Raw genomic sequence first — 15,299 nt, 5'->3', positions numbered from 1 at the left:
ACAAACTCTGCTCCACCTCAGGGCCTTTGCACTTGCTGTTCCCATGGCTGTCAATGCCCTTCCTCAAGCTCTTCATACATTTGGCTTCTGGTCATTCAGGTCCCAGCTCAAATGTTATGTCTCCAAAGAGACCAGCAGCCCACCATCATCACCTCCACCAACATAACCTCCTTTTGCTATTTTTATGATTCTGGGCTCTGAAGCTATCCTTTATTCATTTTCTTGTCTTTTCTTTTCTGACATAAATCTACACAAGGTTAGAAATCTTTATGTTTTTCATTCCACCAGTGTCTCCCCAGTGCAATTATTTTGTCAGATGCAGGTGAGATTAAGAGGACAGGCTTGGGAATCTGGCCTTGATTAAGATTTTTTAGGGGGCACCTGGGTGGCTCAGTCAGTCAAGTGTCTGACTCTTAATTTTTGGCTCAGGTCCTGATCCCACAGTTGATCTCATGGATCTCCATGATCTCCATGATCTCATGGAGCCTGCTTAAGATTCTCTCTCTCCCTCTCCCCCACTTGCACTCTTTTTTTTCTCTCTCTCTCTCAAAAAAAAAAAAGATTTTTTAATGTTTGTTTTTGAGAGCAAGAGAGAGAGCAAGCAGGGGAAGGGCAGGGGAGGGGGGTACAAAAGATCCAAAGCGGGCTCCCTGATGACAGCAGAGAGCCTTATCCAGGGCTTGAACTCACCAACTATGAGAACATGACCTGAGCCAAAGTCGGATGCTTAACCAACTGAGCCACCCAGGTGCCCCCAAAAAGATTTTTTTAAAAAGATTTTTTAAAAGTAATCTCTACACCCAACATAGGGCTCAAACTCACAGGCGTGAGTCAGCGGGCTGGGCTGAATAAAACCCCCAGATCAAGAGTTGCATACTTCACCTACTGAGCCATCCAGGTACCCCATTCTGGCTTTGATTAAATCTTGCTTCAACACCCTCCCTCAAGTCATTTATACTGTCTGGGCTCACTTCCCTCCCCCATGAAATGGACATAACAGGATTGTTGAGTAGAGGAGTAAGTAGATGAAAATAGATAGTGCAAGTAAAGCCAAGGGGGGGGGGCAAGGCTAAGTAAATGGTGGCTGGGTTACTATTATTAGTCTCCTGGGTGTGACTGTGTTTATAGGACTGGGGCTTCTGACTTCCATAGAGCCACACCTCCACCAGGCTCTGAGTCAAGGGTAGCTGGAAGCCCCAGCGCACTCTCCCACAATGTCCACAGTGCTGACCATTCAAGGGGTCACCTCTTTATACCCTGGCTCCCAGCCTGGATTTGCAGTCCTTCTCTCCTCTCAGTGTCACTCTGGAAACTCACCTCTGGTCTTTCAATTTGTCGCCCCACTCCGACCCCTCCCTGTAGAGGTGGGAGTTGCCCACTCCTGCCTGACCACAGCTTCCTTCATTGGGGGTATGGGGCCAAGTGTTCAGGATGTGGTGACAAGCGGAGGTGACTGGACATTTCTGGCTTCAGCCAGCGCTGGCTTTGGGGCTATCCCGGTTGGAGTCCCGCTGGCCATATAAGCCCTGGCTTTGGGGCTCTGCTCCCAGGATGGAGGAAACTCTGGCCTCTCCCAGGACCAGAACGCCCAGCATGTGGCGTGTGCATACAAGCCTGGCTGCAGTTCCTCACCATCTATGGAAGAGGGGGGCACGGCTCAAAGGTTCTAACAGCCTTTTTTTAGCTCAGCCCGCTGACTCACGCCTTCCCGACTCCACCCCAAAGGGGGCTCCAGGGCCCCAACCAATGCCCTAAGGGTGGCAGTCTACGTGCCAGCAAAAGCTGGTCAACCAGGCCGGAAGTGAGAGACCACAGGCTCCTGGCGAAAGAAGCCACCCAGGTTCTAGCCTTGCTATCTGCTCATCAGCTGAGGGTCTGGAGGATTCCTGCCTGGAGCTGTGGGTATATAGGTGCACTCCTGCTACAACGGGCCCACCTCTGCATTCCCCGTGCCACGAGCAAAGATTATCTGTGAGCCCTGCACACCTCCCCAAAAGTGAAACGAATGCGGAGAGAAGCAGGAGTTGGGGAAGAGAAACCGAGTGGGGAGAAAGCACGCCCAGCTGAGGATCAGCAAAAGCAGACCCCGCTAGAGGCACGAGTGAAACAACACGAAGTAAGTTTGTCAATGGCTGCAAGAAGAAGCCCTCCTTGAAACCAGATCGACCCACCCCCTCATTTACCGGGTGAACTCAGGAGCCCCACCCGGCCTACAGCACCTGGCAAGTCAAGACTGGGTCGAACCATTTTATTACCACCCCCGCTCGAAACCAGAAGCGCTGGTCTGGCCCGTCCGGAGGGCTGTACCACTGACACCTCGAGGGGAGCATGAGCTCAGCAGGAGGCAGGGTGAGACAACACAGAGAGGAAGCTCTCCCCGCCCATGATAGCGATGCTAGTGTGCGGCCGGCGGGGCACACCAGATACAGGTTGGGCTGTACCAAGGGAGCACTGAACCCTCTGTTACATGCTCAGTGCCTCCGCCTCCCAGCTGCCATCTCGAGAGCAAGCTGCGCAGCCCCTGGGACCCCTAGGGCCCGCGAGAGCCGTTCCTCACTCGGCACCAGCCAGGGTCCCGGGGAACCTGGGGTTCGGTCATCAGGGTCCTCTGTGCGGCGCTCAGGTGGAGGAACCGTGGGGCAGTCGGCTGCCCCCTCTGGGCTAGGTTCTGGGCTGCCCTGGGTTTGGGCCGTAGTACGGGATAGCGGGTGCTGACGTGGGGAAGCGCTGGCGCTGCGAGACTTCATCACCTCTGGTCCCCCAGGATCTGGCCTGCGATCTAGGGATGGCAGAACTGCGGGTTAGATTGGGCGATAGGATGGGGAACTGAGAGCCGAGCCCCATAGTGGAGCGTGGCTGGGAGGCTCCAGGGGCTGCAGGAGACAGAGACCCCAATCCTTAGAGAAATATCCCTTTGAGGACTGGACACAACATTCAGGAACCGATGCCACCCCTCAAGACCCTCCCCAACACCACTTTTCCCAAGACTGTGCCCCACCCGAATCCAGAACATGCCCCCCCCCAAAATAATTTCCTACAATCCCCAAAGGAAATCAAACCCTGACCTTGACCTCAAGATGCCAAACCCCTCCTATCTAGTACCCTAGACTCTCCCCTTCCTTAACCCACCTCCCTCTACTCCCAACCTTTTCCCTAATGGATCCCTCAGCTTTGGAACTAGACCCCCTACCCTCTGTATCCCCCTCACTACACCATCCCATGCTCTCCCTGCTGAGACCCATTCTGCCTTCTCATGCGGGGACCACAACTCTTCCTTCCGAACATCCACTTTTACCCCAGACCCGTTCTCCCCACTCCTCTCCCAGTACCTCAAAAGCCTCCACGCTAAGATCTACTTTTATTCCTATCCTGGGACCCTGCCCTTCCCAACCCTGCTTTTGGTAATACCATGACCCGTCACAGGCAGTGAACTCTGACCCTGCCCACTGAGACCACCACCTCTTCGTGCCCTGGACCCCAGCCTCTCCACTCTGCCACCCTCTCCTTCCTCTCACAGATCTCTGACCCCTCTCCTTTGGGAAACCCACCATCTCCTTTCTGAGGCCCTCCCATCCCCTCAGGCTTGCCGGGGTGGGTTTCAAGGGGCCTGCTTAATACAAGGCGGAGACGGGGTCCGCCTGCGCGAATCCTCTCCACCACCTGCGCATGGGTGAGGCCCTGCGTTGGCTCTCCGTTGATGTGGAGCACGAGGTCCCCGGCCTGCAAGAGTACAAGGCGAGGGGTGTTGTAAAAGAACAGATGGAGAACACCCCAACAAAGGGTAAGGATTGGGCTAGCCTTGTTTAATGACGGGTGTCTTATACCTTACCTTCAAGCGACCACAGCGCTGTGCCGGCCCATCCTTCAGCAGCCCACGCACTGCCAGAGGAGTATCCCCGGCTGAATCTTGGCCTCCGCTTAATGTGAGGCCAAAGCCCGCGGAACCGCGAACCAGTTCCACATAGAACCGTCCAGAGGCCTGGAGCGGCTTTGAAGCAGAACGTGCCTTATTCTGGGTCACTTGGGGCGGTGCGGTACCTGTACCCAAAGTCTCTGACCGGTGATGCTGGAGTAAAGACACAAGTGTACATACATTTCCAGTCTAAAACCAGGTGGCATTCTTTAAGAGGACAAAATGGTACCTGGGGCCGGTGATCCACAAAAGTGGCATTAGGCAGGCGACTGTCTGTAACCTCTATGTCGGCAGAATCTAGCACACTAATGGCTGGAAGATGAAAAAGGCAATCAGAGGGGTACTCCATGGAAACCACCAAGGATCTACCCCCTGACTTAACATTCTAGCCTCACCTCATTTCCTTGCCTGTGGAATGCAGAGAGACACACGCACTCATTTAACTGAACTCAGCACACCTGAATAACTGACTTGACCCAGCCTTTTTTTTTTTTAATTTTTTTTTCAAATTTTATTTATTTTTGGGACAGAGAGAGACAGAGCATGAACGGGGGAGGGACAGAGAGAGAGGGAGACACAGAATCGGAAACAGGCTCCAGGCTCTGAGCCATCAGCCCAGAGCCCGACGCGGGGCTCGAACTCACGGACCGCGAGATCGTGACCTGGCTGAAGTCGGACGCTTAACCAACTGCGCCACCCAGGCGCCCCGGCCCAGCCTTTTTAAGTAATAAATCTGGGCCTGGCTATTTGAATAAGCCTCCAGACTTTCCTACGGCCCTCTAATACACACGAAGATCTCGCTCCTCATATTAACACCCTCAGGCCCTCCCTGGAGGGTGCAATTCCAAGATTGGTCTCCTGAACTTTCCAGGCTCCGCCCTCTAACTGGCCTATAAACTTCAACCCATTCCTGACATTTCGAGTCCCGCCCCTTCGCGCTTGTAGGCTCCACCCCCTAGAGTGGCCTTCCAGGACCGCCCCTTAGCCAAGTGCCCGCCCCCAACGCTCTCCAGGACCCACCTTCTCAGAAATGCCATTCAAAGCCCCACCGACAGGGATAACCAATCCGGCCCGCACTCACAACTAGCCATGCAACATTCACCTACTGCAGTAACCTTCCCAGTGTCACCTCCTGGAGGGATATTCTAGGATCACGTCAGGGCTCCCCCGTCTCGCGGCTCCCTCCGAGCCCCGCCCCACCAGTCCCCCCAGGGGAGCATTGGCCCCACCCAGGGGAGCAACCAACCATCCCGGGTCCGCTACGTCAGAATCCGGCTCCAGTCAGACCCCGCCCCCTGAGAGGCCCCGCCCCGCCCCCGACACGCACCGGCCTTGGGGCGCAGGCGCAATGTGGCGCCCGTCCTGCGTACCAGCGCCGCCACGTCGGCCGCAGCTCGGGCCGCCAGGGGGCGCGCGTCCAGCCGCGCCAGGAGCTGCCGGGCTCTGGGGCCCGCGGGCAGGGAAAGGCCCCGGCCTGCGCGGGTGAAAGGAACAGGTCAGCGCCCGCCGGAGCCTCGGCCAACCCCCACGCTCCCCGACGTCCGAAGACCTAGAATGCCCCTCAAGATCTTCAGAGCCCCCCGACCACTCGCTTGATAGTTCCGAAGGTCGCCCACTGCCCCTCTCAACTCCCGCGACCCCCAGACCATCGCGAGTATGCCGGTGGACCCCCGCCTGCCCCCACCGTAATCCTGGAGACAGCTATTTGGCGGAAATATTCCCGGACCCTTCCGAACATCTTGGGACTATCTCTGGAGGTCTCCGACTGCCCCTTCATAACCCCAGATTCCAAACTCTTTCCGCACGATATCGAGAGGGACCCCGATTTCTCCAGGTGCCCCGACAGAACAGGGTCGGCCGCCGCTGCGGCCCCGGCACCCCCGATTCCCCTTCCAGATATCCAGGTATCCAGATACCCTGATGGCCCACGTAGTCCCAGATTGCCCCTCCATTTATCCCAGAGGCTTCCCGCCTAACGCCCCCACCCCCGCAATTCACTACAGACCCTGAGGGCCCAGGTGTCCCCAGTGACCCGGGCAGACCCCTGTGGCACAACTCCCCGGAGACTCCTGAGAGCCCCCGGGTCTGGTACACGGCCCCGCGTTGCGGATGCGGGTGCGGGTACGGGTGCAGGTCGGAGACCTGGAGCCCAGCCCGGGTCGCCGGGCCCCCCTGCTCGCCGCCACCGCCACCGCCACCGCCACTAGGGCGCCTGGGCTGCTTTGTTTACTACCTGTCGGAAGGAAAAGGTGAGGAGCAGACAGGCGGGGCGAGGGGTGGCAGGGACGCGCCCAGTCCCTCCTCACCCTCCCGTACCTCCTCTGCTCCCCCTAGGGTCCGTGACGCCCCCCGCGTGCGGCTCCATGACCCGAAGTCGGTCGGGTGGACGCACGGCCGCCAGCGACGCGTTTGGAGCTCCTGGGCGCGCTCACCTGGCGGCCCGCCCGAGCCTGGGCGCCGCTGTAGCCGGCTGGTCCCGTGCCCGGCGACCTGACCCGCGCAGTCACCTACCTGGCGGCAGGCAAGGAGGCCTGGCTGTGGGAGGCAGCGTGAGCGCTTGGCCTCCCTCTACCTCAGGCGCCCCCTCTGCTCTCCCAGGACCCTGGGCTGTGCTCCTTTTCCCACCCAGGAGAGGCTTTATTCCGTGAGCGAGAAGGGGAAGTCGAGGCCCAGAAAAGTTAAGGTCCCCGCCCCAGCTCTGACAACTAAACACGGGGGTGCAGAAGTGGAACCCACGTTTACCAGGGAACTCTGCAGCCTCAAGCAGAGCTTTGCTCCTGGTAGTTACTCGGTACATTTGCAGTGAACGTTGGCCTGAGCCAGGACCTACTTGGGAACTGGAAGAGTCTGTTGAGCTGGGCAGGGGGTAGCCCTAGAGGAGACTTGGGTACCACGGGAGGGTTTGGGGCCCTGAGCATGATAGGGCTGGGAGACTCAAGAAGCCGGGAAGGGCAGGTGCCCTGGAGAGTGGAGGGGTGGTAGGGGCCTGAACTTGAGGAGGCTTTGAAGGCCCCCCTGTTGGGAGGGGACACCAGCCAATGAGAGGTGAGAAATGAGGCCTCTCTTAGGTATTAAAAGTGGGGGCAGCCTGGGGACAGAGGTCCGGGGGGGGGGCACTTGGGCACAGTGCTACTGTAGTGGAAGGAGGAATGGGGTGCAATGAGAGACAGTCTGTGACAACCACTTTGTGGAGGAAGAAACTGAGGGGCACAGGGGCTCAGACACCTGTCCAGGGCCCTACAGCCGGCCCGTCTCAAGAAGCTTACCCCCAACATGCACTGTTTCTGTGACTTTCACTATAAGCTGTGGACACACTGTGTCCTGATGCTCATTCTGGGTGGCCGGGCAGCCTCTCTGGGCCACCTTTCAGGGTCTCTGTGGTGTCATAGGTGAGAGGGGCGGAATGGTCCCTGCTTTCCTTCCTCCCTGAATGTTGTGGCCCTCCCACCTCTGATCTGACCTTGTCTGAAGGGAAATACACTGGACCTTGTTGAATGACTTTCCCTGCTCTAGTTGAAACTTCAAGCAGTAAAGATGGAAAGCACAGCTTTCAATATGGGGCTCATGGCTCTGGGAACTGGTGATTGGTGTAGAGGGGTGATTACATTCTGCAAAAAGAGAGCTTCAGGCTGTGTGGATTGGTGGACAGGAGGTTTTTCAGGGTTTGTGCACTCTTGTAAGGCGAGGCTGGGGGGGGGGCGTGATGAGGGGAGGCTTTCAGGCATTGACAGCCTCAATGCTTTGGAAATGGGTCATGGAACTTGCCAAGTGGATGGGGGTTCCAGGGTCTAGAAATGAGAAAAGCTTCCAGAGTAGGAGTTGCTCAGTTTTGGGTGACTGTGGGAAAGAATGGGATGTCTAAGGGCATCCAGGTCATGATCTCACGGTTCGGGAGTTTGAGCCTGGCGTCCAGCTCTGGGCTGATGGTACAGAGTCTGCTTGAGATTCTGTCTGTCCTTCTCTCTGCCCCTCCCCTAATCAAAATAAATAAGTAAACATTAAAAAAAGAATGGGTGTCCATGGAGGCCTCCGGGATTAACTGTAATGGCAGGGGTCCTGGGTGTTGAGTGGGGGTTCACTGAGAGCTGAAGCCAGCAGGGCCACAAATCTGGGGACACAGTCAAAGATTGAGTTGAAGCAACAGTTCTTAGGTCATTGAGGATGTTGGCAGGGTTGTAGGGTGGGGGCATCCAGACAGAAGGCTGACCCTAGTTACACAAGGTGGAACCCTAGTGACTGCTTCATCCAGAGCCTCAGTTTACCCCTCTGGGAAGTGAGGGTAATGAGATGTGCATTGTAACATTTTCAAGGGATTAGGAATAAAGCTTCCAAATCACCTGCATTGTGTCCAGCTAAGCTATGTGGTAGCAGTCCTGGTGCTTATCTTTAATCAAAATTGATTTTTTTGAGAGAGAGAGAGAGAGAGAGAGGGAGGGCTCATCAGCTCATCCGATGTGGGACTCGAACCCAGGAACCATGAGGTCATGACCTGAGCAGAAGTCAGATGCTTAACCGACTGAGCCACCCAGGCACTCCTAATCAATCAGAGTGGACAGAGCCAAACCCCTTCTCAGTCCTGCTTCAATGTGGTTTAAACCAATGCTTTTCCTAGCCTTGTCCACTCATGAATATAAACCTATTGCCCTTTTCACCTCATCTCATTCATGGATTTAAGTCAATTCTTCTCATAGCCCCACCTAATTCTCAACAATTTAATCAAGCCTTTTTTTTCTTTTGTTAGTGGATTGAGGTTTAACTGACAAAATGTGATTAGTTTTTAAGTATGTTTACATCTCTGATACTATTACAATCAAGATAGTAAACATAATCCTCACTGCCAAAAGTTATCTCTTGCTGCCTAGTAATTCTCTTTCCTGTGTCCTGCTCTTGCCAGCCACTGATTTATTCTATCGCTGTACATCAGTTTGCATTTTTTCTAGATTTTTCTTTATTTTTTTTTCTTTTTAAGTAGGCTTCGTGTACAGCATGGAGCCCAACGTGGGACTTGAACTCATTACCCTGAGATCAAGACCTGAGCTGAGATCAAAAGTCAAATGCTTGACTGATGGAGGCACCCAGGCAGCCCTAGATTTTTTTAAATTAAAGAATAGCTGACATACAATATTCCATTAGTTTCAGGTATACAACATAGTGATTGTTTACCACAAGAGTAGCAAACATCTGTCACCATAGAACACTATTACAACACCATTGACTGTATTCCCTATGCTGTACCTTTCACCCCATGACTTTGTTCCATAACTGGAAGCCTGTATCTTCCACTGCCCTTTGCCTATTTTGCCCATCCTCCCACCCCATCCCCTCAAGCAACCACCAGCTTGTTCTCTGTTTTTATGGGTCTGTTTCTGCTTTTTGTGTTTGTTCATTTGTTTTGTTTTGTTTTTTAGATTCCACATATAACTGGAATCTAGATTTCTATATGATGGAATAATATAGCATGTACTCTTTTTTGGGAGTATATCTGGCTTCTTTCACTTAGCTGGGTTATTTTGAGATATTTCAAAAGTGCAGAAATAGAGGCACCTGGGCAGTTCAGTCAGTTGAGCATCCGACTTCAGTTCAGGTCATGATCTCCTGGTTGGTGAGTTGGAGCCCTGCATTGGGCTCACTGATGTCAGTGCAGAGCCTGCTTGGGATCCTCTGTCCCCCTCTCTCTGCCCTTCCCCCACTTGCACTCTCTCTCTTTCACTGTCTCTCTCTCAAAAATAAATAAACATTAATTTTTTAAGTTCAGAAATAACAAGTAAAACCAATCACGAAAGTAGTAATTAGTAAAACTTTATTTTTTTTTAATTTTTTTAACGTTTATTTATTTTTGAGACAGGGAGAGACAGAGCATGAACGGGGGAGGGTCAGAGAGAGGGAGACACAGAATCTGAAACAGGCTCCAGGCTCCGAGCTGTCAGCACAGAGCCCGACGCGGGGCTTGAACTCACGGACCGTGAGATCATGACTGAGCCGAAGTCGGCCGCCCAACCGACTGAGCCACCCAGGCACCCCGTAAAACTTTATTTTTAAAAAATGTAATGTTTATTTATTTTTGAGAGAGAGGGAGAGGGAGAGAGAGAGAGAGAGAGAGAGAGAGAGAGAGAGAGTGGGGGAGGGGCAGAAAGAGAGGGAGACACAGAATCTGAAGCAGGCTCCAGGCTCTGAGCTGTCAGTACAGAGCCCGATATGGGGCTTGAATTCAAGAACCAAAAGATCATGAACTGAGCCGCAGTTGGCGGCTTAACCAACTGAGCCACCCAGGTGCCCCTAGTAAAATCTTATTGTGCACACACCAAGAAAATAATTGGTAAACAAGGAGCACTCAGATCAAAACATGGAATGAAGCTCAGGGGTATATAGTTATAAAGCAGTTTATACAGTAAGAAAGTGGTGACTGTTTATTCTTCACAACGATTTGCTATATATTAGAATTTTCTTCAGTGATAGGGAATTGGTCAGTGGTTACTGCATATCAACCTTGGGAAACAATTTTTTTTGTTTATGATTTCCAGAAGCATAAGCAAGAAATGACCCAAGTCAAATTAGCCTTGCAAGAAAAGTTAAACTTTGTTTGTATGACCAAACTGGTTTTGTTTCCTCAGCAAATTTTCTAAGCTGTTCCCTGTTTGGTTTTTATTCTAACAGATCCATCAAAATTTTTCATTCTTTTTTTATTGCAGAGTAATATTCCACTACATAAATATTCCACAGTTTGTTGATCCACTCATCTGTTGATGGATATTTGGGTTGTTTTCAGTTTTTGGCTATTAATGAATATTATGGGCTGAATCGTATTGCCCCTAAATTCATATGTTGAAGCCTTAACCCCCCAATGTGATTGTATCTGGAGATAGTCTTTAGGAGGTGATTAAGGTTAAATGATATCATAACAGTGAGGTTCTAATATGATAGGATTGAGGCCTTATAAGAAGAGGGAAAGGGGCGCCTGGGTGGCGCAGTCGGTTAAGCGTCCGACTTCAGCCAGGTCACGATCTCGCGGTCCGTGAGTTCGAGCCCCGCGTCGGGCTCTGGGCTGATGGCTCAGAGCCTGGAGCCTGTTTCCGATTCTGTGTCTCCCTCTCTCTCTGCCCCTCCCCCGTTCATGCTCTGTCTCTCTCTGTCCCAAAAATAAATAAACGTTGAAAAAAAATTAAAAAAAGAAGAGGGAGAGAGGGGAGCCTGGGTGGCTCAGTTGGTTGAGCATCCAGCTTCAGCTTAGGTCATGATCTCATGGTTCGTGAGTTTGAGCCCCTTGTGAGGCTCTGTGCTGACAGCTCAGAGCCTGGAACCTGCTTCAGATTCTGTGTCTCCCTCTATCTCTGACCTTTCCTTGCTTGCTCTCTGTCTCTCTCAAAAATAAACATTTAAAATTTTTTAAAAAGAAGAGGGAGAGAGCCTCTCTCTCTCTCTCTTTCCCTCTCTCTCCCTCCCCCCCCCCCACTCTCCATGTGAAGATATAGGTAGAAAGTGGTCATTTGCAAGCCAGGAAGAGAGCTTTTATTGGCCTGCACTTTGATCTTGGACTTCAGAGCCTCCAGAACTTCAAGAAATTAGTATCTGTAGTTTAAGCCACCTAGTGTATAGTATTTTGTTATGCCAGCCTGAGATGACTTAAGACAACAAATAAAGCTGCTTTGAATATTCATATACAAGTCTTTGTATAGATACATTCTTCCATTTCTTTTAGGTAAATACCTGCAAAGAGAATGGCTGGATCATGTATATGTTTAACTTAAGAAACTGCCAAACTGTTTTCTAGAGATGCTATATCATTTTACATTTCTATCAGCAACATATGAGAGCTCCATTTCCTCCATATATTCTCCAACAGTTGGTATGATCAGACTTTTTAACTGTACACAGTGGTATTTCATCATGATTTTAACCTGCATTACCCTAATGACTAATAATATTGAACACTGTTTACATGATTATTTGCCATCTATATATATTCTTTGATGAAGTTTATGTTCAAATATTTTGCCTATTTTTTATGGCATTGATTGTTTTATTATTAAATTTGGGGCATTATGTGTATATTGTAGATACGATCCTTCATCAGATGAGTGATTTGCACTGTCTTTTGAAAGGCAAAAGTTTTGAATTTTGGTGCAGTCCAATTTATCCATTGGTTCCTTTATGGATTGTGTTTTTGACATCCTATCTAAGTAACCTTTGCCTAACACAAGGTCACAAAGGTTTTCTCCTATGCTTGCTTCTAGAAATTGTATAGTTTTAGGTTTTACATTTAGGTCTATGATCTATTTTGAATTACACCACTTTATGTAAACAAGTGTGTTTCAAAATTATTTTTTTATAATTTTATTTAATTTGAGAGAGAGTGAGCAATCAGGGGAGAGGGGCAGAAGGAGAGCGAGTGAGCGAGAGAATCTTTAGGCAGGCTCCACGCTCAGTGCAGAGCCTGAAGGGGGGGCTCCATCCCACCAACCTAGGATCATGACCTGAGCCAAAACCTAGCTGGATGCTCAACCAACAGAGCCACCCAGGCACTCCTCAAAAAAATTTTTTGTATGTGTATCCAATTTATACCCAACTGCTATAGCACCATATGTTTAAAATATACTCCTTTACCCAGAGACAAAGCTTTTATTCTTTTGTTGAAAATCAGTTGTCCTTATATGTCTGGATCTCGTTGCAGACTTTCTATGCTTTCCCATTGATCTATTTGTCTATTTTGTTACCAATATTATACTGTATTTATTATTGTATGTCTGTAATAAATCTGAAGTGAAATATTGTAAGTACTCTGATTTTCTGTTTATTCAAAATTGTTATGTTCTTTGCATTTCCATATGAATTTTAGTCAGTTTGCTAATTTCAAAAAAAACTGCAAGGATTTTTATTGGAATTTGGACTGATGAATCTATAGATTAACTTTGGGAGAATTGACATCTTAACAGTATTGAGTCTTAGGACCCTGAACATGATATATTTCCCATTTATTAAGGTCTTCTTTATTAAATATTTTAAATAGTTCATAATTTTCAGTGTCCATGTCTTACACGTTTCTGTCAACTTTATCTCTAAATACTATATATATTAGATGGTATTGTAAATGGTATTTTATTGTTTCAACTTCCAACAGATTATTGCCTATATAGAAATACAAATGATTTTTCTTTATTAATCTTGTGTTCTCTAACCTTGCTAAACTAATTTATTAGTACTGGTAGATTTTTGGAGATTCCACCTGATTTTCTACATAAATAATCATGCCTGAATAAAGATAGTTTTACTTCTTTTGATCTGTATGTTGTTTATTTCTTCTTGTCTTATTGCACTGGCTATGACCTCCAGTACAATGTTGAACAAAAGATCCATTTCTTGTTCTTCATCTTACAGGAAAGCAATCAATCTTTTACCATAATCATTCCTCTCATAGCCACACCCAATTCATAAATCTAAAGCAATCCCCTCTTAATCCCACTCCAGCATAATTAATGTTGATTACTACAAGACGTGGTGGACCAATCCCATTTTAGACATCCCCATAATGAATTTATGCCAAAATCCTTTTAGGCCCCATCTCATTGATGGATTTAAGCCATTTACCTCTCTTAGGTTCACTCTATTCGTGGATTTAAACCAATCTCCATTTTATTTTATTTAAATTTTTTTTCTCATGTTTATTTATTTTTGACACAGAAACAGCACAAGCAGGGGAGGGGAAGAGAGAGAGGGAGACAGAATTGGAAGCAGACTCCAGGCTTTGAGCTGTCAGCACAGAACCCGATGTAGGGCTCGAACTCACGAACTGCGAGATCATGACTGGAAACTCACGAACTGCGAGATCATGACTGGAGACGAGGCTGGCCGCCTAACCAACTGAGCCACCCAGCCACCCCAAGCCAATCCCCATTTTAGCACTGCATTCCTGGATTTGAGTAGAACTCCCTCATAGCCACACTGCATAAAATTATTTAAATCAATGTCCTTCTTGACGCTGTCACATTCTAAGAGTTAAGACCATTTCCCCTGTTAAAGCTCCCTTTGTTCAGGGACTTAAGAAATCCTCTCTTCAAGTCCAGGCCACATTAATATTTTTTTTTATTATCTCCATTTTGGCCCCACACTTTTCTTGGATTTAGGCTCCATAAATCTACCTCATAAATCCTACCCATTCACTGATTTGAGCCTCATCCCTTCATTGCCAATTTCCTGGATCTAACCTTAAAAACCTCCCCACCTTTAAATATTTCAGTCCTGCCCCATCCATGGATACAGAAACTCTGTACCTAATTAACAGTAACACCCTATTTCCCCCTTCCCCCCAGATACTACATTCAGTCTGTATAAGTTAGCATATTCTAAGTGCCTCATCTAAGTGGAATCAAACACTATTTGCCCTTTTGTGCCTGGCTTATTTCACTCAACATAATGTCCTCAAGGTTCATTCATGCTGTAGCATGTGTCAGAATTTCATTCCTATTTAAGGCTGAGTAATATTCTATTGTATGTTTATACTACATTTTGCTTATCCATTTATCCCTCAATGGACATTTGGATTCTTTCCACCTTTTGGCTATTGGGAATAGTGCTACTACGAACATTCGCATACACATATCTATTTGATTCTCTGCTATCATTCCTCTTGGGTATGTATCTAGGAGTGGAACTGCTGAATCATAACTGCTGAATCACAAGTTAAATATAGTAAGACTACATTTAACTTTTTGAGGAACCACCAAACTGTCTTCCACAGTGGCTGCACCATTTTACATTCCCACCATGATGCACAAAGGTACTAACTTGTCCACATCCTGGCCAGCACTTGTTCTTTTCCATTATCCTGATAGTAGCTACTCTAGTGGGTGTGAGGTGGCATCCCATTGAGATTAGGGTGAGCTGATTCCCCCCCACCCATATACCAGATTCCATTCTTTCCCATTTAATTTGAAGTGCCACCTATACATTATGTATCAAGTTCCTGTATATACTTATTTCTAAAACCCCAATTTCTGGGGTACCTGGGTGGCTCAGTCGGTTGAGTGTCTCTTGATGTCGGCTCAGGTCATGATCCCAGGGTGGTGGGATGGAGTTCTGCATCAGCTCAGGGTTGAGCCTGCTTGGAATTCTCCCTCTCTCTCTCTCTCTTCCTCTGCACCTTGTCTTGGGTCACACATATGCTCTCTCTCTCAAATATAAGTAAATAAATACATAAAAAATAAAACCCCAATTTCTCATTGAGGAGTTTGCCTAATTCACTCCCAGTTCAACACTTTTTATTACTATGTCTTTGTAGCATGTCAAATTTTGAAATCTATGTGCTCCCCTTTTGTTTCTGAGGTTGACCAGGCCAACCCACAACATTTGTGAGTCCTAGGGGAAGAATAAAAATGGAGGCCCACATACTATA

At 48.9% G+C, this 15,299-nt stretch overlaps 1 protein-coding gene across 1 annotated transcript; it reads right to left on the bottom strand.

Annotated features, from left to right (window-relative positions):
- Window positions 1-2,233: 2,233 nt before the first annotated feature.
- Window positions 2,234-5,562, bottom strand: MAGIX (MAGI family member, X-linked). Its single transcript, XM_032592054.1, has 6 exons — window positions 5,499-5,562; window positions 5,241-5,387; window positions 4,143-4,225; window positions 3,830-4,066; window positions 3,549-3,720; window positions 2,234-2,779 (listed from the first exon to the last, which is right to left on the bottom strand). Exons 1-6 carry the CDS (start codon window positions 5,560-5,562, stop codon window positions 2,472-2,474), a joined length of 1,011 nt encoding a protein of 336 aa, XP_032447945.1. The 3' UTR covers window positions 2,234-2,471.
- Between the last annotated feature and the right edge of the window lie 9,737 nt (window positions 5,563-15,299).

Source organism: Lynx canadensis, chromosome X, assembly GCF_007474595.2.
Source record: "Lynx canadensis isolate LIC74 chromosome X, mLynCan4.pri.v2, whole genome shotgun sequence".
Classification (NCBI taxonomy): Eukaryota; Metazoa; Chordata; class Mammalia; order Carnivora; family Felidae; genus Lynx; species Lynx canadensis.
This window is presented reverse-complemented; position numbering and strand designations above follow the sequence as displayed.